At 45.5% G+C, this 21,057-nt stretch overlaps 1 protein-coding gene across 15 annotated transcripts in view; it reads left to right on the top strand.

Moving 5' to 3' along the window:
- FGFR2 (fibroblast growth factor receptor 2) overlaps positions 1–21,057 on the top strand; it is a 107,519-nt gene that overhangs the window by 72,584 nt on the left and 13,878 nt on the right. For 11 of the 15 annotated variants that reach the window (XM_070780955.1, XM_070780954.1, XM_070780947.1 and 8 more), the window contains 5 exons: positions 1,441–1,644; positions 11,169–11,319; positions 14,156–14,277; positions 16,313–16,423; positions 17,762–17,952. In XM_070780955.1, coding sequence (XP_070637056.1) covers positions 1,441–1,644; positions 11,169–11,319; positions 14,156–14,277; positions 16,313–16,423; positions 17,762–17,952 — 779 coding nt within the window. Of the gene's footprint in view, positions 1–1,440; positions 1,645–11,167; positions 11,320–14,155; positions 14,278–16,312; positions 16,424–17,761; positions 17,953–21,057 lie in introns of all 15 variants that reach the window. The other 4 variants (XM_019953097.2, XM_019953087.2, XM_019953086.2 and 1 more) reach the window with 2 other exon arrangements.

Genomic DNA, 21,057 nt, shown 5'->3' with positions numbered 1-21,057 from the left:
GATGTTATTTCTACCCTACAGAGAAATCAACATCACTGAAGCCCTCTTGCCTAAACACTGCCGCTGTCTAAATCTTTTAACTGACATCTCTACCCTAGTCAAGTTTTAACTACTATCTTCTTTAATACATCTGTCTCTTTGTCATTTCCTTTGTGAAACTGCATAGACTATGGTTTGCCAGCTCATATGTTCCACTCCAGTTATTAATTCCTTATTTTTAGAGTTTGGTGCCTACCTGCATGCTTATATCTAGCAAAAATAAATTGATCATTTCATTTTGTGCTGTGCTGCTAAGAGTTTTGACTATCTTGCGAATAGTTTTCTGACTCAAATGTATAAGCTTTAAATAATGCCATTGCATTCATTTTTCCTTTTGTTGTGAATCCGCTCTGAGTATTTGCTTTGCGACAGTGAGATGCCTCGTGTATTGAGCTTGCTTTTACTTGCAGTATTGCATTTTACAAGTGCCCGACTGGCACTTCTTAACCGATTTGCCTGACAGTACGAGCACATTAATTAAGAATGCAGTTTGAGAAAAGTACTATTTGGAAATACACTGCTTGTCGATTGATCATTGAGGACCAAGGAGGGAGCAGATTATTGGAAGTTAGTGTAAGAGTTTCTAACTTAAGCAGTTTTATGTGCCCTCACATGTGACATCATCTCTGTTTTTTCTTTAAAAGTTGTGACATGTGTATAACCAGATACACAAAAATTTAAATGGTTATTAAAGAATGTTACATACTTTTTATTGTATAGACATAATGATTCTGTACTATAACCAATTCAGTCTTTATTATTAAAAGCATTTGTTTAGTTAAATAATCTACTGGACTATATTTAGAAATATGAACCTTTTCCAACCAGCCCAGTAGATGAATAATTTTTTTGTTTGCTTTGAAACTGTGTTCTGGGCAAATGACTTGGTCACATCTTCCTTTGGAAGAGCTCACCCAAATAAGACAGAGGCATTCTTCCTTTAGAGACGAAAGTGGGCACGTTCATATTTAAGAATTTTTAAATGGTTTGCATCAGAGACCATCAAGGGAGAAGGCAGCCCTTTTGTCGTGGGTGTGGGTGACTGTCCTACCCTACCCATATGTCTTAACGGAATGTGACCTTGTAACCTGACCCTCGTACCTTGGAGTCAGCCAATCCATCATGATCTGGATTCCGGAGGTCCGTTGAGGTAGTGATAAGACACTACCTGGGCCCCAGTGGTAAAACAAGGAGCCCAGAGTTATTCACTTTTGTTTAGAAGAGGTGCACGGCAGGCCCACAGCCCATGCCTCTTGCAGCGCTGAGCTGTTGGGAGGCCCATCTTGCCTTGGAAATGATTGTCACTTTTTGATTTCCTGTAGTTAACGCCAGGAAGCATCAGTGCAGTCTCCTAACTCTGTGGCCTGCTTATCTGTTCCTCTCCTGTGATCTGCAATCTAGCTCCTGTAAGAGAAAAGGAGATCCCAGCTTCCCCAGACTACCTGGAAATAGCCATTTACTGCATAGGGGTGTTCTTCATCGCCTGCATGGTGGTGACGGTCATCTTGTGCCGGATGAGGAACACGACCAAGAAGCCGGACTTCAGCAGCCAGCCGGCTGTGCACAAGCTGACCAAGCGCATCCCCCTGCGGAGACAGGTAACAGAAAGTAGATAAAGAGTTTGAAGAACTTTACCACTCCCCAAGCCCAGCCAGCTCTTGGGTCTCTTCCTCTGCTTCTGTGCTTCTATTTTTGGGAGCATCCCTGTGCTAGTGGTTCTGACCGGTCTCTTCGTGGGCGTCTGTCCAATCAGTGTCTGGAGCTTGGAAGGTCAAGTCCTGGTGCATTGGTAAGGTCAGCTGAGTCAGTTCTGAGGGTGAGAAAGCCCAGTGGTGCGAGACTCTGAGCTCATCTGCAGGACTGGAAATAACCCAAGAGGTAACACCCTGCTGTGTTTGGTGGGACTCAAGTGCAGTGGCATAAGCCCTCGTTGTCCCTGTGATCGAATGCTTTTTTTGGCGATAGACTGATGCCTGTTGGAAAGGAAGGGATTCTGGTTTTCTTGGACTTACTTTTTTTGAAGTCAAGGTCAGAAACCTGTACCTGGAGGTGTCTGAACTACTACCCCATGAGGTCTGTCTTAACTGGATTTGGCTTCCACCTCTGATTCTTAAAATAGAATCCTGTAGTCCCCCCAGTGGCTCAGTGGTACAGAATCTGTCTGCAGTGCAGGAGATGCAGGTTCCATCCCTGAGTCAGGAAGATTCCCCGGAGGAGAAAATGGCACCCCACTCCAGTATTCTTGCCAGGAAAATCCCACGGACAGAGGAACCTGGCAGGCTGCAGTCCATAGGGTCGCATGACTGAGCACGCACACACACACATGCCTGTAATATGTTCTGATTGGGTGTTCCCATGAGCGTGACTGTGGATTTGGTGGCAGAATGATTTGTATATTGAACGGGCAACTAGTTGTTACCCTCGAGCTTGTTAACCTCAGTTTTGTTGGTTGCTTTTTGATCGTCTGTGCCTCCCGGTGGGTTTACTTTTGCTTCAGGCAAATGGGACAAGTTGGAGCCAACACCTCTGCCTTAAACCAAAGCCTGGCACAGCTGGTGGGGCTGGAAGTGCTTGCGAAGGTGGAAGGGGAAGGCAGGTGTGAAGGTAGTGTTTCCAAAAGTATTTTGTACTTGGTTCCAATAAGGACATGAGTTTTGAAACAGTGAGGAAAATGGCTAACTCACAGGCTCTAACTCGGTGTGTACAGCACGCTTGTTAAAATGGCAGATGCCTTACTTGTAGCTCCAGAGATGCTGGTTGAGTAGGTTTTGAAGAGGACCAGGAATCTGCATCTGAAGTAAGTCCTCAGATGATTCTGAAATGCACTCTGAGAAACTCTGGATTAATCCCAGCCTGACTGCAGGTGGCAATGATATTTTCTGGACAAGGCATTAGGAAACATTAGGAACCAGTTGGTCAGCAGTGGTTTTGGCACAGATATGGCTGTTCTCAGCCCAGCTCCGAACTCTGGGCTGAATGGGTCCTTGTTGACTTCGTTGAATCTATGTTTCAAGCAGGTCTTTCTAAATGGAGGCTAAAAAAAAAAAAAAAAAAAGTGGAGGCTGAGGGTAGCATTTGGAGTGTGTCAAGTATAGGGCAGTGCCCACATGGTCTTAAGAGTGGCAGCAGGGTGAGGCAGGGGAGAAAGTTGTCATTGGTTCCCCCTGCCTCCAAGAATGCTGTTTTATTAAAGTGGCACATTGTCTCTCGGGGCTTCCCTGGTGACTCATCGGTAAAGAATTCGCCTGCAACGCAGGAGATGCAGGTTTGATCCCTGGGTTGGAAAGATCCCCTGGAGGAGGGCATGGCAGTCCATTCCAGTGTTCTTGCCTGGAGAATTCCATGGACAGAGGAGCCTGGTGGGCTACAGTCCATGGGGTCTCTGAGAGTCGGACACAACTGAAGCGACTGAGCATATCTTTCTTGGGGCCAGGGAATTGATGATGAGGCCACTTGCCTGACTCTGGGAGAGTTCAGTCTTAAGATGACTCTTATAATATGGTACCTTCAGTGACCTTCAGGTGGTGTGGCCACCCCTCCCCGACCCTCAGGACCATTTTTTACAGCCATTTGGACCATTTTTACAGCTACTATCTTGAGATCCTGACTCTAGGGACTTGAAAGAGGGAGTGGTATTCCCATCTCTATTATTTTTTTTTCCTAATAGGGAAAAATGCTACCTTCTGGAAGAAACCTTTAATTTGGTGTAGCTAGACCATTGTCCTGTAATTATTTCATCATACTTTTTTTTTCTGCAGCTGTTATAGTGCTCTTCTTTTTATTTCATATAGAAGAAGCAGATGCCTTTAAAATCCCCTTGACTCAGCTCTGGTCTTTGTGCTGTTTCTCCCTGGCTGACTGGTGTTCTTCATTGTCCATCTCAGTCTAAGTTGCTCCTTTCTCCTCTCCTTCCCTGTGTGTAACTGAAGGCAGCATTCTAGCTCTTCCTCTTTGTTTATCCCTCCCGCCCCTCCTTTCTTCTTAATTTTCTGAGTGCTTAGTCTAACACAGGTTTCATGCAAGACATGGCCTGTGGCCTTTGCCAATGGCTCCAAAGTTATTTGGGGGCCTTCATTTGAGATGCAATGGCCTTGTGTTTCAGTAGGGTCAAATAGTGTAAGAGAAGCAGTAGAAAGTGGGCAGGTACCAGTCCCCTGGAAAAACAAATCTCTGGGCGTTTATTTGGGGGGATGTTGACACATCTCAGCTGCACATGTGGGACCCACTGATTCTTCACAAACAGCCATTCGTCCATAATGAGCATGGCCCCTTTGGTGGAAGAATGTTTATCAGATACCTGGATAAAAGAGGGTTATTGGACTGTGGCTGGAATGAAAAGCCCCAGAAAGGCCTGCAGATACGTTGATGACAGAGAGCATACCACAGGGATGCCAGGCATGCCTTTACCTGGCGACAGGTAAGCTGTAATTAGATGTCTTGGGGATGGACTGTTCCTCAGTATTTCCTAGGCACTTGCCGTCCTGCATGTGCCTGGAATTTCATCTTCTTGGCCCTGATCCTTGCCCCTCCCAAGACATGCAGAGACCACATCTCACTAGATCCATCGTTGCTCCCTTTTTAGAACAAGAGCAGGTTTTAAAAAAATTGTTTTATCCTTTTGTGGATTTTTTTTGTTGACATTTACTAACATGTACTGGACTTACCAGTGTAAGACCAACATACGAGTTTGTTATTTGTTTTTGACACAAAAATATTTTTCTCTGGTACCAAAGAAGAAATTCCTTGTGATCATTTCCTGGTAACCATGAGTTTGTTGAGGCTCTTTATGGATTTTGATGTTTGGGGAAAGAGAAATAGCTTTTTGGTGGGGGAGGTGGGTGATGTAGGGCGTCTCCCCATTTCCTTTGGCAGGGATCCTTCCGTGTTCTGAGCTGGGTCTCAGACAAGGGGACCAGCAAGAGCCAGCCCAGAGAGGGTAGTCTGCCCGAGCCTGTTGGCTCTTGTACAGGTCTCCAGGGCTGCTAGTGGATGGTGTGGCCATTGGGAAGTCTTCCTGACACATCCATGAGTTGCCGGGTAGGCTGTACTTTTCGTGTGTTGCACACATTAGTTCTGTGGGGGCAGAGAGGTGTGAAAGGAAGTGAGCTGTTTGTTCAGGAGGTAGGCAGCATTGCTGGGTTTGTTGAGTTGGTTTCTCAGTGAGCACGTCCAGGTCTTTTTCGAGAGCCAGACTCTTCCGTAGGGCGGGATGGAGATACACTTGCATCAGCAGATAACCCCTCACATGCATGCACCTCATGCTGGCTCACCACCAGCATCTCAGGACGGGGCAGCAGGGTTGGTTTTTGGTTTTGTTTTTTTTTTCTTTCCCCAGACTTTAATTTCACCCTCTTGATTACTGGTACAGATAGATCAAAAACCAGAGAAAAATCAAGGTCAGACAAGGTCATGTTTTATAACAGTATCTTTGAGGCAAAGGACACATTCCCAGGGACATCGTGAATGGGTCAAAGATGGCATGTGTGGTTTGGGAGCCAGTTCTGGGGGCCGTGTTATGAAACCCACTGAATTCTGTGAAGGGCAGGCCCACATCTAGAAGCGCATTTGCTGCCTAGCAGCTAAACAGCGTGATCTTGGAACATTCTCTGTATTTTGGTCATTCAAGTGGTCTAATGGAACTGGCTGGTTCCAGCAAGCATGTAGGTAATCGGATGGTCATGGATGGCTTAACTGGAATTTGCCCTTGCATGTGGGCGCCTGGCCCCCACTTGGCTGTTCTCTCCTCTCAGCTTCCAGAAGACACGAAGTTCAGCTAAGATCAGACCTGGGTTTGGGCCGATGAGACCGGTCGGGGTTTGATAGAGTTTCTCTGGGGAGAGGTTTGGGGAGGCAGAGACTTGCTAAAGGAGGAAATTAAGTGTCAAATTAGCTCCCCTGCCTGTTTACCTAAAATTTGTCATGGAAGGAAAACAAATCCTCCCTTCCCCCATCCCTTGACCCTTTATCTCATCCACCAGCTCTAGGTGGTGAAGGCACTTTGTTTGCTATTGGGGAGTGATAGGCGGTACTTACAGCATCACTGTGTTAGCTCTGGGGCCTCGTGCTCTGGTTTGAGAATGTGGATCCGTGGACTGAGCGTCAGAGGGTTTCTCTGGCTGGCTGTGGTCCACGTGTGAGTCCTCCTCCTCCTGGCATCTATACCTCTGCCTGCCCTGTTCTCTGCAGGCCCCCCTCTCATTGATGAATCAAATCTAGTATCAAAGGACAACACAATGTCTTGGTGGCCCTTTAAAAAGAAAAGAAAAAAAAAAAAAAAAAAAAACCCGCTTCCTTACCTAATCTCCTTTATGTGCTGTGGAAATAGGAGAAAAAACACATTTGGTTAAGAGCTTGATTTATGGCACGAGGAATTTATGGTAAAGAGATTCCGGAGAGAGAGGAAGCTGAGTGGAGACTGTGGCAAAACATGATGGAAAAGGGCCTGCCAGGATTTGGGAGTGGGGAAACAGCTTATTTTAGAGTGTTAGTGTTTATTGTTTTAAGTAACTCAGTGATCACTATCAATGGGATCTTTTAAAATCAGAGGAAAAGGAAACCTGGAACTGGAGGAGCATATCTGGGAGGGAAGGTTTTGATTTTGTTCCCACCTCCCCCCCAAAAAAAGAGTGATTACCTGTGTTGCAGAAGCAGGATTCAGAATGAAATTCAGTGGAATTCCTTAGAGAATGTGGTCCAAAAGAGAGAAGCTCTAGAAACACGGTGTTCCTCAGAGGAATTGCCTGCAAGGGATTGGGCCAGCCCTGCAAACACGTTAGCGCTCAGAGTAAGATGGAATGAAGAGAAAGCCAGTCATGTTTTACAGTCCCAGAGGGGATTTTAAAAGCATAGTAAAATGCATGGAGGTAAAATTATGATATACCTTCTGTAGACAGAGGGATTGAATTCTGTCAATTCTTCCACTCGGGACATTTTCTTCTCTTTTTTTTCTCTTTGTGTATTTTTTTTTTAAACAGAAGTATCTTCCAGATCTGTCCATGGAATCTAAACCTCTGCCCTTAATCTGAACAAAGTTTCCATAACCTTCATCCTAGTGACAGCAACAAAGTTGGGGAAGGTTTTCCATTTTCAAAGCTTTCGCATTAAAACCTTGTGGGAGACACTCTGTCTGTGGGGGAAGATGTGTATGGGTGTGAACTCTTGTCACGGGTTTGTGCAAAGATTCCTCTGGGGTCACAGGTTAGCCGCGGAGCAGTTAACTTCTGACTGAATGCTTCGTTTTTCTTTCTGAGGCAGCCACTAAGCCCTATTTGTCATGAGGGCTTTCTTAACTCTCCAGCTTTCCTCCTGCCCTGGGACTGTCCCCTGACTCCTTAATTTCTGAGGCTTGCTCTTCTGCCCACTGGACTCCTCCAGCCCTACCCACCCACCCTGGCTGTGAGCAGAGGGTCTCATCTGTCAAACCATTAAGGCAAATCCTACCCGTAATGTGGTGGAATTGCTTTCTCCCTGCTGCATGCCGTCTGACAGACAGCATCTCACACACAGAACAATGCTAGGCTGCAAGTCTGCAGGCTTCCCCAGAGAGAGGGATCCTCATAAACTCCCATGAATCTGAGCAGCAAATGACTCTAAAAAGATGCTAAGGGACCTCCCTGGCGGTCCAGTGGTTAAGATATCACCTTCCAATGCAGGGGGCATGGGTCCGGTCCCTGGTCAGGGAACTAAGTTCCCATATACCACTGGGGTGCAGGCAAAAAAAGAGAAGATGCTAAGAGAAGCCATTGTGATGTTGGTAGCAAACTGAGCTCTTAGCAGGTGCCAGGCTAAACGCTTTGTGGGTATGACCTCATTTTACCCTCACAGTAATTCAGTGACATGGGAACTGTTCTCAGTTCAGTTCAGTCGCTCAGTCATGTCTAACTCTTTGTGACCCCATGGGCTGCAGCATGCCAGGCTTCCCTGTCCTTCAGCAACTCCTGGAGCTTGCTCAAACTCATGTCCATTGAATCGGTGATGCCATCCAACCATCTCATCCTCTATCATCCCCTTCTCCTCCCTCCTTCAATCTTGCCCAGTGTCAGAGTCTTTTCTAATGAGTCAATTCTTCACATCAGGTAGCCAAAGTATTGGAGTTTCAGCTTCAGCATCAGTCCTTCCAGTGAATATTCAGGACTGATTTCCTTTAGGAGGGACTGGTTGGATCTCCTTGGACTGGTTGGGTCTCCTTGGATCCTGGTTGGATCTCCTTGTTCTGGCCTCCTTTTAACAGACGAGGAGACTTGAGTTTAGGAAGGTCAAGTGACTAGCGGAAGCTCTCACAGTTAGTGTTGGAATAGGGACCCTACAGCTCACAGTGGGGCACTTGGTCCAGGTGGGACTGCCCCTATCCCCACTCAGGGTCCCACATTGTAAACAGTTTGCAGGGGAAGGATGCCAGCTAGGATTGGTGGCACCAGCTAGGCTGGGGGAGTCACTGGGGACCCACCTGGAAGGATGCAGAGATGCCCCAACACCCAGCCTGTAGCCCAGGGAAGAGATGAGAGCCAAGATCTCGTCATTTTTGACTCATTTTAGACATCAGTATATTTCAAGAATATGCCCCATTTTCCATGCCCCCGACTCCTGCCCATGACATGCCTCAGCCCAGATCCTTCTCATTCTTAAAAATATTTTTGTCATTAAGGAAAAGTTCTTTGTTTTTCTAGAATGTAAAAGAGATACATATGCATGGTAATCAAATGCAAATGCTTTAGAAGGTTCTGGAATAAGATATATTCCACCCCCTCCCTGCTCAACTTCTAACCTGTCTCCCCGGAGGTGACCAGGGCTCAGGCTCTCACAGATCCTTCCTGAGACTTGTTTTCAGTGCCCGTGTCCTCTAACCTCCTGTGGGAAGGCGGCCCCCGCTCATCGTGTCCTGGAAACCTCACCGATACCAGAGAAGGCGGGACGGGCCTCCTCACCCAGAGCCGCTCCCCCCATCACCACCCCAGGGGTTTCTCCGTCTCCAAGTTCCCTGCACACTCTGCACAGGGGTTCTAGGATCCCTGAGGTCCAGTGGGCAGGGCTACGCTACTGGCCTTGGAGAGGGTGTTCTGGCTGTGGACTCTGCCAGACCTCGTCTGGTTGGGGCCTGTCCTGTCTCATTGCCAGACTGACTCTGACTGCTGTTCCCAGTCTTCTGGCCTGTGACCTTCAAGCTGGGTTCCCACCGTGATGAGTGGTGATTTGTGCTTCTTCATGTGGGACACCTTTTCGTCTGCGAACACCCATCTCCTTTGGCATCCATAGCTCATGACCTGATGTAGGGCGTTAGGATTTGGGGAAGTGTTTTTAGCCAAACCTGTTCCTTGAAATCTCTCTGAGTCCTTCCCTGCAGATGGAGCTCAAGACATATATGGGGTCAGTGGAGGCTGTGGAGATGGTGTTACTGGTGGGCCCTGCAGCTGAGGTCAGCGTATTGCGGAGGTGGATTCTGCAGGCTTTTCGTGTTTACCTTTGTCTTTTTTTTTTTTTTTTTACCTTTTTGTCTTTTTGCTTCTGCTCTTTGCCTCTGTGGCCCAGACACTTAGGTGTGAAGCCTCTTAGAACTTTATCTGTCCATGAGGCCCCTCTTAGCTCCAAAACTAATGACTGCTAACTTCCTTTAAAATACATATATGTATATATATCATTAAATACACACATAAATATATATATATGTTTACTATGCTCATGGTGAGTAAGCATTGATCATAGAGTCTACATAATAAAATTTAAGCATGATTCCCTTTGACAAAAGACTGCTCAGAAGGCTCAGAAATGTTTTCATGTACATTTAAAAAGATGATAGAAATTCTATGTTAAAATTTGCCTTCTTCTTGATATTATAAGTAATACTAATACCAGCTTCCTGTTCCTGAAATGATCCCCCCGCCTCCCCGCCCCCAATCTATTCTTGGATATCCCAGGTTTCCTACCTGTTTTTAAGGGCAGTCTGGGTTTAAGGAGAGAGTCAAGTTTTTTTAAGTAGGACGTTCCCAGAGCAATCTTCTGGTTCCCTGTGGGAATGGTCCAGGCTCTGCCTTGAAAGTTCATCCTCATTAAATTTGTTCATCTTGATCCTTGCCATCTTGATTTTAAAAATGTTTGTAAGCACTGCTGGGGAGAAAGGTTGGTGTGACAGTCACGTAGGGGACAGAGCCACGTTTGAGGGGTCACGTCAAACCCGATTCCAGTTCTCTTGGGCCGGTCTTGTTCATGGTTTAGAATAAGGTGATGGTCAGGCAGCCCGTAATGGTACTTTCCTTTACAGAAACCAGCACAGAGAAGATGATATATTTAAGAAATAGCTATTTTTTCAAATGCAGACTATAATGAATGAGCGTAAACTGAGAACACTCTGTAAAGCCTTGCAGGCTGCTGGGGGCGTTGGGGATGGGGAGGGGAGCTTTCCCACAAGATTGTGAATAAAGAGGTATTTTTCTTTCCCTTGACTCTTTGTTCACTAGTTTCTGAAACCAAAGTTGACCTGGTCATCAGCTAGTTCCCAGAAGGAATGGGGGAGAAGTAGACAGTGGTCCGCAGTGCCTGGGTCTCTGGTTACCCTTGAATAAAGGCACTTGTTGCTGCCAGAATGCTTTTCCCATTCAAATTCTAGAGCTAGATCCTTGACATATTCGCCTTTACATTTCAAAAGATAGAGCTGATTGAGGAGCCGATTTTCCAGAAGCTTTTGTGGAATGTCATAAGCGTAGCATTGATTCACCATCTGAGCTGGTATGCCAGGAGGAGATTGCTAATCTGGGGCTCTGATACAAGCCCAGGCAAAAAGGCAAGAATGAAGCCTGTGGGGGTCTAGCTCTGTGTTCTCAGATGATATGTTGACTGTTTAGGGCGGAAACAAGACTTTTTTTTTTTTTTTTTTAAATCAAGCAATGTCTAAAAAATGTTTGGACGTCTGGTTTTAGGAACATACAAGCTGGATGAAATCTAGCACATACTGCCTGGATAGGAGGACCGAGGAGTTGGAATCCAGCTCCTAAATGTTTGGTCCTAAATTCATGACTTTGGCCAACCCACCCTCCCCTTGCTTTCTAAGAGCTGACCAATGGCTGGGCTCTGGCCGGCTCCCAGTCTTCTCAGGTGGAGCCAGGATTACATCTGTGTCTTTGCATTTTGTATCCAGGTTTCTGCTGAGTCCAGCTCCTCCATGAACTCCAATACCCCGTTGGTGAGGATTACAACTCGCCTCTCTTCAACTGCAGACACCCCCATGCTGGCGGGGGTCTCCGAGTACGAGCTGCCAGAAGATCCCAAATGGGAGTTTCCAAGAGATAAGTGAGTACTTGAGTGGGGACACTTCTCCCAATGAAGACTTAAGTATAAATGGGGACATTGGGTTGACGTTTTCTGTTTATGATGCTTAATTGCCAAAGTCTTGTTGTGATGACATCAACAGGAATGGGTAAGATTATATTTTTAAATAACCAACTCCAGGAAAAATAAAGAACTGATTCTGTCATGAGCTCTTTTTTAATAGTTCTTTTAAAGCAGAGCTACTAAGCCATGGCTAGTCAGCAAACAAAATGGTACCTTGTTAGCATTTTTTTCTTTTCTTTTTTTTTACTTTCTAGATAATTTAGATCCAGTCAAATGGAATATGAGTGGGATTATCCCATTTATAAAACAGAATTGACATTCTAACTTCTGGTTCATGACAGTCCTATGGTTCATTTCTTTAGAGGGATTAGATATAGAATATAAATTGCCTTAAGAATCTTCACCCAACAGTGCTGTTTTTACTAGTTATTAATATAATATTGGGCTGTAAATCTTCAAATATGGTACCTGCCATTGAATTTCTTATGGTCCATAATATTTTCCTTATTGGGTGATATAGAGATGTTCCAATAAGATCAGTCCAAGTGTGGCCACCTGGGCTCTGGTGAAGGCATTGTTGAGAGCTGTGTATTTCTTGGTCTGGCATCAAGTTCATGGACTTTGGATTCTCTTGGGCTGGATTTGAATCTTGGCTCTGCCAGCAGTGGCTGGGCAACCCTGTATGAGTTACCTGATTCTTTTTGAACTTCATTTCTATAAAATGAAGATCACGGTACAGACCTCCCCAGACTGAGCACAATTCTTGGCTCCTGTGAATTTCCCTTCATAACCGGTGAGATCTGAACTTCAAATCTCAGCAAGATGGACATCCAGCCAGTGGACAGATCTTGGGCTACCAGCCCTCGATCTTCCAGCCAGGGGCCAGCCCCCAAGTCTACCTTCTGAAGTGAATATGATGGTCATTGAAGGGCTGTCAGCTCATTTCCAGGGTCTCTCTTGTAGTGGTTAGAGTCTAAACAGCTTGAGAGTAATGGAAGGTAGAAATTGCTGACTCTACCTCTGCATCAAATCAACTGGAATAAGCTTTTGACTTGTTTATGTACAGCTACCCTATTGGTCTTGACATTTGCTCTGTCTTCTTGAGATTATGTTGGAGAAGTGTCTAATGACTAGAGAAGGAACTCATGCACAGATTTGGAAATACAAAGATAAGCTTTTCCAGAGATTGGATGGGATGAGGAGCCTTTCTTTGGAAGGAGAGGTAGCTTACATGGCACTTGTAACTTTGACTCACACAACTCCAATCAGTTTTGTTTCCTAACAGCTCATTTAGAGATATTAATATACGCCATAAATTAGAGCCAAATTACTGTACTGGTATCATTTTGTTAGAGTGTTAACGGAAGTGATTTCCAGTTTGTTTGTGTGCTGTTTGTTCATTCATTCAGGACTTGTTTACTTCATTCTTACCAGTGAGGCACCAGAAAAAAACCAAGAATGATTTCTTCACCTGTGGAGTGTGAGAAGGGGGTGTTTCTCACGAGCCTGGGCTTGACTAAACAAGTTGGTGGGTTCTTGTGCACGTTCCTATGGATATAGGACTGAGTCGGGGAGCTGTGATCATATTTTAAGAAATTGTAGCTCCCAGGTTCAAGCCATAGCTTTTGCCACTTGTGACACCACCGGCAACAGTGGGAGTCTGTCTGTCAGCTCCCACCCAGAGTACCCTAAGTGCGGAAAATCTGAGTGCTAAGCGTTTCAGAATAGTGTTTAGCACAACCATAGGTGGAGCAGATTTCCAATGAATGAAGGCTATTTAGAAGCAGTTTATTAGATTGGAGGCAGACGTTGTACAAAGAAAGGATTGTTATGTTTGTAGTAGCAGGGCAATAGGACATAAATTAGCCATTTTTCCAATGCAAATGTTTATTTTCTGCCAAGATATTAAATTTAATTTTAGCTCAGGGTAGGAAGGGAATGACCTCAGCATAGCACACGCTGCCCTTGGTCTTTGCTTTAACTTTTTCAAACCATTGCGTACTTAGCAAAAGTACTGCTTACTAGTGGCAGCTCAGTACTTTGCTGTGTTATACTTAAATGAAAACCCACATTTGTAAGTATTCCAAAGTCGCTTCCATTCTGTTGGTTTTTCCGATGTCCAAGGAGTCTATATGGCTATTAGCATGATGCATGTAGCACTTCTGACCTTAGAAACTTAGTTTGTTGTGTTCACTTTGGATTTTCTTCATTATTAATTTTGGGTAGTCATAAGGATTTCTGAACTAATATGTCAGAAAAATCCCCCCTCTCTAGAGTTCTCTTTTTCCTTTAATGAAAAAACAGAGATTCCTTGAAATGTGTTTAAGATTCATATCTTGTAACTTGGCCCAGAATGTGACCATAAAATCCATTGGTATTTAAATAATAGTGATTTTTAAAGACATCACTTCACAGAGACAAAAAAAAAAAAAATAACAGGTTTAACGGTTTTCTTTGAGACATTCTAAATTACAAATATTCGATGGGCTCAAGATCAAAGCTTCTCCTCATTAGCACTTAGGAAAGCTGACCACCTGACTCGCAAGGATACCTTCCTTAAAGAAAATAAATCAAGAATACAAATGTGACATTCAATAGTTGTTCCAGCAGTCACTGACATTCCCTAAAGCGTCACTAAGAAAATACTCAGACGCGTGTGTTCCCCAAGTCTCATTAGTTCCATATGATAAATGCTCCATGCTTTTGTAAGCTGCTGAAAGATTTTTATATTGAGTTCTGGAATTTCCCTCGCTGTACCAGATGCCGTGTACTAATCCTCCCTTTACACATTCAGGCTGACGCTGGGCAAACCCCTGGGAGAAGGTTGCTTTGGGCAAGTGGTCATGGCTGAAGCAGTGGGAATTGACAAGGAGAAGCCCAAGGAAGCAGTCACTGTGGCCGTGAAGATGTTGAAAGGTGAGGGGGTGGTGTGGGGAGGGAGGAGAAAGGGGTTGCCTTATCAAGGATGTTCCTTTTGTGTGAACTCTATCATGGTGCGGGGTCAAAGAGCACATAGTTGACCTAGGGGTTGAGAAGTTTTCGGTATAAATCAGCATCTCGGACAGACTATTTATCTTGAGCAGTGTGCACTTATAAAAAAGAAAAGCCAGTTCTGTTAGAAAGTGGTAGCTCATTCCCTTTATATTTGGAAATGCTTAGAAAATATTGACTCATATAGAATTGATTAATTTAGATGAGTATTGGCACGTTGGATGCAGAACACAAACCTTAGCTTACAAATAAAGGGAAGTTGGCCTTTTTAGGGGGAGCCAAGAAGGCTCAGAGAGAGGAGGCCAGTCCTTCTCCTTTGCAAGAGGCACTGAGCAGGAATGGCCCTGGTCTGGGAGAGTTGCTTAGGAAGCTAAGAGGGAGCGCATGGCATTGATGCGGGTGTAGAATTGCTCACATGTTCAGGGACGAGTGAGCAGTGACCCAGAGATGTGAACGTCGAGAGGCGTTCGTGGGAGCCTGAATATTTATGTGTTAACCTTCCAACCCTGCTCATGCCTACAGCCAAAGAGCCTAAAGACCTTTTAACCATTAACTTCATCTTCCCACAGTATTCTTTTATGAGAAGAGTTATAGGAAACGGTTACATTATAAATCCCATTGTGGGCATCTCAGAAAAGACACCCCAAGCAGAGTTTTTCCCACATGTCCTGGCAGACAGGTCTGTTCTCAGAATGTGTGTGCTTGGGCAGTGGTGGGGAGTCTCACGCATTGTGGACACCCAGGGTCAGGCTTTTTCTTTCTTTCATGGGATTTTGAGTCATCACGTCTCTTCCTGAGAGGAGGGAGCAGGGTAGAAATCGTTGGAAAGGTGTTGGGTGTTTTGTTGGTTGTTTTTCCTTAGCTCTGGATCTGAATGGCTCCCCAGGAAAATGAGGACATTTTGAGCTGCTCCCCACTTTGGGTGTGATGCCTGGGAAGACCACAGACATCAGCCGTGGTCATTTTAATAGCCAGTGGGCATCTCAGAGCTTAGAGAGGACGCCGTGTGTCACTGCAGTGGAGCCTCGCCCTCTGAGGGGCAGGTGTGCGCTCCTCCATGGGTGTCCGTGTGGATTTTACACTCCAGGCACTTCTGTTGCTCTTCCTTTTGTGAAGCCAAAGAGCTTTATGCAGCATGGCTTCTATCCATGGCCTATCCTCCTTTTGGGGTGAGCTCAGATTTTCCCATATTGAATTAGTTCAATTCAGGTACCTGAGGAAGAATCTTGCCACTTTTTGGAAGCTTAACTGCAAGCCAGGATATGCAGGACCTAAGCTGTTCTTGTTTGAAATTATGGAGCAGAGAGGTTTTAAAAACTTTAATTATCTTAGTATGGGAATCCCAGCCCCTTGGGAAGCCCATAGAAGGCGAGAACCTTCAGCCCCTCAAGATGCAGGAGCGGGCACACACACACACACACACACGCACGCACACTTTTGTCCTTGGTATGGGAACTTTTGTCCTTGTCTGAATCCATCTGTGAGTGCCCTGTGGGCTTTGAGGGCTCAGCTTAGCAGCCTGTGATCCAGAGACAGTCTGAAGTATGTGAAATGCCCCCATCTTCCTCCCCTTCCTCCTCTTCCACAGAAGTCTTCACAGTTGCTTTTAGGTCCCATGAAATTTGATGTGGTTTTCTGAGATACCTGCTATCTGCCAGAGGGTGGAATTATTTCCTGGTAGAGAAGAATGCCCCCATGTCTGTGAGGTTTGCTGGGAAAGAATTGGCCTTAGCGCCCAAGGCATATATAGTTGTCTTGACTTTTGACACTATTGACCCCAAATTAGCTATTTGACATGGAGGAGGGCAGTTCTCTGGGCATTTCCTGCTTCACCAGTAAGATGAGAGTGGTGATTTGGAAAGTCTTTTTCTGGTTCAGAAATTCAATTTCATTCTGTTTCAACCAAATGTTCATCAACCAGCAGTAGCAAAACTGATCTGCAACTTACCTAATGTTCTAGATGATGCCACTGAGAAAGACCTTTCTGATCTGGTGTCCGAGATGGAGATGATGAAGATGATTGGGAAACACAAAAATATCATAAATCTCCTTGGAGCCTGTACTCAGGATGGTGAGTAGGAGGAAAAAAATGCATTCATTCACATAACCCAGGGTTCAGCATCAGCGTCATTTTAGAAGTGTATGGTTGTTTAGATCTTGCTCCTAGAGCCTCCTAAGCACATGTTTAAAGTTTTTTATAAAACCCACCTCAGGAAGGCGCTCCTGATGACCATGCCTGGGGTCTAGGGGGAAAGGTGGATGTTGGGCGACCCTGGATGGGAAGGCCTGTAGCGTCCTGTTGTTTTTTGGACATAACCTAGAGGGTGTTTGGAAAAGGCCATCTCATTATGTTTAGAGAGAGAGTTCCCAATGTAAGATCCTGCATTTTGGTTGACAAGTTCTTCCCTTGAAATGGGATTGAGGAACCATGTCTTGCTATGGGTGAGTCCCCAGGAGTGGCCTTAAAGAGGGGACAGGAAGGACATGTTATCTTCCTCCGGGGAGTGAGAACCCTGGCTTCTCTCATAAATGATCTGTGTCACTTTGGGAACCAGTTTGATGATAATTAATAAACTTGGAATGCCTGTTTTTTGCCTCGGCAATTTCCCTTTGAGGTCTCTACCGGGAGTCAGGAGACTGTAAAGGGTTATTGTAAGTATTTTTGGCTTTGTGGCAGCCACCCACCTCTACTGCTGGAGTGAGAAAGCTGCCACAAACAATACAGAAATGAATTGGCCTCGCTGGGTGCCAGTAACATTTACACACGGAAACAGGCTGGTCTGTGCCATAGGGACATTATCGCACGCGTGTGTAAGGAGCCATGCACTGGCTTGCAGAGTTCGTCGCACAACGTGGGCAATGGCCCACGCCTGAACACACCCATCGGGGGAGTGGATGAATACAGCACGGTATATTTATATGGTAGAATCTATGTAAGCGTTAAACGGAATGATCTGGATCTATTTTTTATCAGCCTGACTGGCTTCCAGAAAGATCATGTGTGGGGGGAAACTGTTGCAAAGCTGTGTCTTTATTACTTATTGATGTTGCTAAAAATATACATCGTTTATTGATACACATGTGTTTGTAAAATTGTTAAAATTAAATGAGAGCAGCAAATTTATGGTAGCCCTTGCTTTCTAAGAGGGGACATGACAAGAAAGGGGCACTCACGAAGCATTTCTGTTTTATTAAAGACTGTTGAGTCTACCTCGACCGGGTGTTCGTTGTCATTTGGGGGGAGATTAGAAGGCAGGTGTTCTGTTTTTGTGTGTGCCGTTCTGTATGTTTAAATTAAAAAAAATAATAATAAAGCACTGAGTTGTAATAGCTACGAACCCCTTGGCAGAGCTGCCCCAGGGCAGCTCCAGGGTTCGCTGCCTCTCCAGCTCGTGTTTTCCATCCACAGGGCCGCTCTATGTCATCGTTGAATACGCCTCTAAAGGCAACCTTCGGGAATACCTGCGCGCCCGGAGGCCACCCGGGATGGAGTATTCCTACGACATCAACCGCGTTCCCGAGGAGCAGATGGCCTTCAAGGACCTGGTGTCGTGTACCTACCAGCTGGCCCGGGGCATGGAGTACTTGGCTTCCCAGAAAGTGAGTCCTTCCCCTTCTCCTTGGTTGGATGGATTCCAGTGAAAAATATGTGAAGAAAACAGACCATTTGGATGTGCTCGTTTGCCGAATCAAGCCCTGGCCTGTCTTGTACAACCTGGAAAATATGTCTTGCATTATTCATACTGGGGTTTGATGAACTCTTTAACAGCCAGAGTTGCGTCATAGACCTGTAGCAGCGCCGCAGAGTTGAGCAGAGAAGATGTCTCTTCTCAGAGATGGGCTGGCCGGCACCCTTTGGGGAACCAGCTTTCCAGGTGGACGGCAGCGGGGTTAGGGGGCGCTGCCTTTGGTGCCGATGATCTTTTGGCTTTGTTTTGTGGTTCTTGAGTCTCTGGATGTGGACTTTGGGTGTCGTCTCTGTGGTTTGGAGTTTGAAATCAAGTTAAAGATTCTAGGAATGGAGATCAAATGATGGGATGTTATGGTGACATCGAGAGCCAGGTATTCTCGGGATTTATTTTGTCTCATTTCGTGAGCTGACCCTCTGCGGTTAAAAGTTGGCCAGGTCCCCTGAGGTGAATCACTTGCATTCCGAGCATGCCGCATGCAGTTGGAACTTGAAACATCTGAATTATTCTGAAAGCAGTTAGACGGGTGCCCAGATGTCCCCTGGGGCATTTTGGATTGGCCCCAGATGTCCTTCCCTGGCCCACACTTCGGGGACGGTCCATAGCTTCTTCCTTGGGCAGAGGTGGGTCAGTTCTTATCTGCTCTGGCATGTCATGAAACATCAGTAATTCCTCGTGTCCCCAAAGAAGTAAGAGCCTCTGGTGGGCGTGGACCCTCTATCCCCCCGCTGGATCTTGGCCATGGCGGTCATTGACGGGGCAAGGTGGCCACTGTCGCATCACACCACGTAGCGATTCAGGAAGGGCCCCGCTGCAGCTCGGCCCCTGCTGTCTGTAGTCAGGTGGGAACACAGCCAGAGTTACCACGTGTTCTGGTTTTTTCTCCTTAGCAAAAGAGTCCAGAGTTGAAGATTTTTCAAAAAAATATTTTTTCCTATAAAATCTCCCAATGTATAGATTTTAAGAAACCAAGACAGAGTGAAGTTGTGTGCATGTGTACGTGTGTGTGTTTGCAGCAGACTTTGCCAGCTAACGTGTCAGACAATCAGATCCAGAATGTGGGACATTTGACAAGACATTGCTTCAAAATGTCAGAGTCACAAAAGATTGAAAAAAAAATCCTGCAGAGAGGGTTCCAGATGAAAAGAGGCTTAAGAGTCATGACAACTAAATGTGTGATCCTGGACTAGGTTCCTGTTCTGGGTGGGAGGTAGGGGGACAGCTTTTGTAAAAACCATTTATGAGCATTTAAAATATGTGTATGGACTGTATATTAGATAATGTGACTGTTTCAGTGTTAAATTTGGGGGCAGTGATAAAGGTCTTGTGTTAAGGTAGGAGATACCTGCTAATGAAGTCTGCAACTCATTTTTAAATGGTTCAGCCACAAAAAGTGTGTGTGTGTGTGTGAGAGAGATACAGAGAGAGAGAGAGAGAGAGAGAGAGAGAGAGAAAGTGGGGGGAGTCTGGGTATAGAGAGAAAGAGAGAGCAAGGAAGCCTAAGAATTGAATCTGGCAAACATGGATATCCATTGTTCTATTTTACCTTTCTGTAACTTGGAAGAATTGCTAAGTAAAACCCTAGGAAGCCATCCTGCCTGCAGGCTCCCCCACATCTGACCCTCCAGTCCTTCTTGCTCTGTCCTGCTGCTCTGGTGTGGAGGGGGGATGATTTTGGGGGCTCAGCAAGGAGCTACTCCTGATAAAAGTGGTAGAAGGCTGGCCTGGTGCTTTCATTAATCCTTCAGCAAATATGCCTGAGTGTTCCTGATTCGGATGCCTGGTGCGCTGGGTCAGGCTCCCTGTGGGTGACTGGAATGGATGCCATCCTCAGCCTCTTGGAGCGGGCACTGTGGGGGACAGCAAGTGAAATCAACAATCAGTTCAGTTCAGTTCAGTTGCTCAGTCGTGTCTGACTCTTTGCAACCCCATCAACTGAAGCACGCCAGGCCTCCCTGTCCATCACCAACTCCCCGAGTTCACCCAAACCCATGTCCATCGAGTCAGTGATGCCATCCAGCCATCTCATCCTCTGTCATCCCCTTCTCCTCCTGCCCCCAAACCCTCCCAGCATCAGGGACTTTTCCAGTGGGTCAACTTTTCGCATGAGGTGGCCAAAGTATTGGAGTTTCAGCTTTAGTATCAGTCCTTCCAATGAATACCCAGGACTGATCTCCTTTAGAATGGACTGGTTGGATCTCCCTGCAGTCCAAGGGACTCTCAAGAGTCTTCTCCAACAGCACAGTTCAAAAGCATCAGTTCTTTGGAGCTCAGCTTTCTTCACAGTCCAACTCTCACATCCACACATGACCACTGGAAAAACCATAGCCTTGACTAGACGAACCTTCTTTGGTAAAGTAATATCTCTGCTTTTGAATATACTATCTAGGTTGGTCATAACTTTCCTTAAAGGAGTAAGCATCTTCTAATTTCATGGCTGCAGTCACCATCTGCAGTGATTTTGGAGCCCCCCAAAATAAAGTCTGACACTGTTTCCATTGTTTCCCCATTTATTTCCCATGAAATGATGGGAGCAGATGCCGTGATCTTAGTTTTCTGAATGTTGAGCTTTAAGCCAACTTTTGCACTCTCCTCTTTCACTTTCATCAAGAGGCTTTTTAGTTCCTCTTCACTTTCTGCCATAAGGGTGGTGTCATCTGCATATCTGAGGTTATTGATATTTCTTCCGGCAATCTTGATTCCAGCTTGTGCTTCTTCCAGCCCAGCATTTCTCATGATGTACTCTGTGTATAAGTTAAATAAGCAGGGTGACAGTATACAGCCTTGACATACTCCTTTTCCTATTTGGAACCAGTCTGTTGTTCCATGTCCAGTTCTAACTGTTGCTTCCTGACCTGCATATAGGTTTCTCAAGAGGCAGGTCAGGTGGTCTGGTATTCCCATCTCTTTCAGAATTTTCCACAGTTTATTGTGATCCACACAGTCAAAGGCTTTGGCATAGTCCATAAAACAGAAATAGATGTTTTTCTGGAACTTTCTTGCTTTTTCCATGATC

This window comes from Bos indicus, chromosome 26 (genome assembly GCF_029378745.1).
Source record: "Bos indicus isolate NIAB-ARS_2022 breed Sahiwal x Tharparkar chromosome 26, NIAB-ARS_B.indTharparkar_mat_pri_1.0, whole genome shotgun sequence".
Classification (NCBI taxonomy): Eukaryota; Metazoa; Chordata; class Mammalia; order Artiodactyla; family Bovidae; genus Bos; species Bos indicus.
Note: the sequence above shows the minus strand (reverse complement) of the source record. Positions and strands in the feature narration are given on the sequence as shown.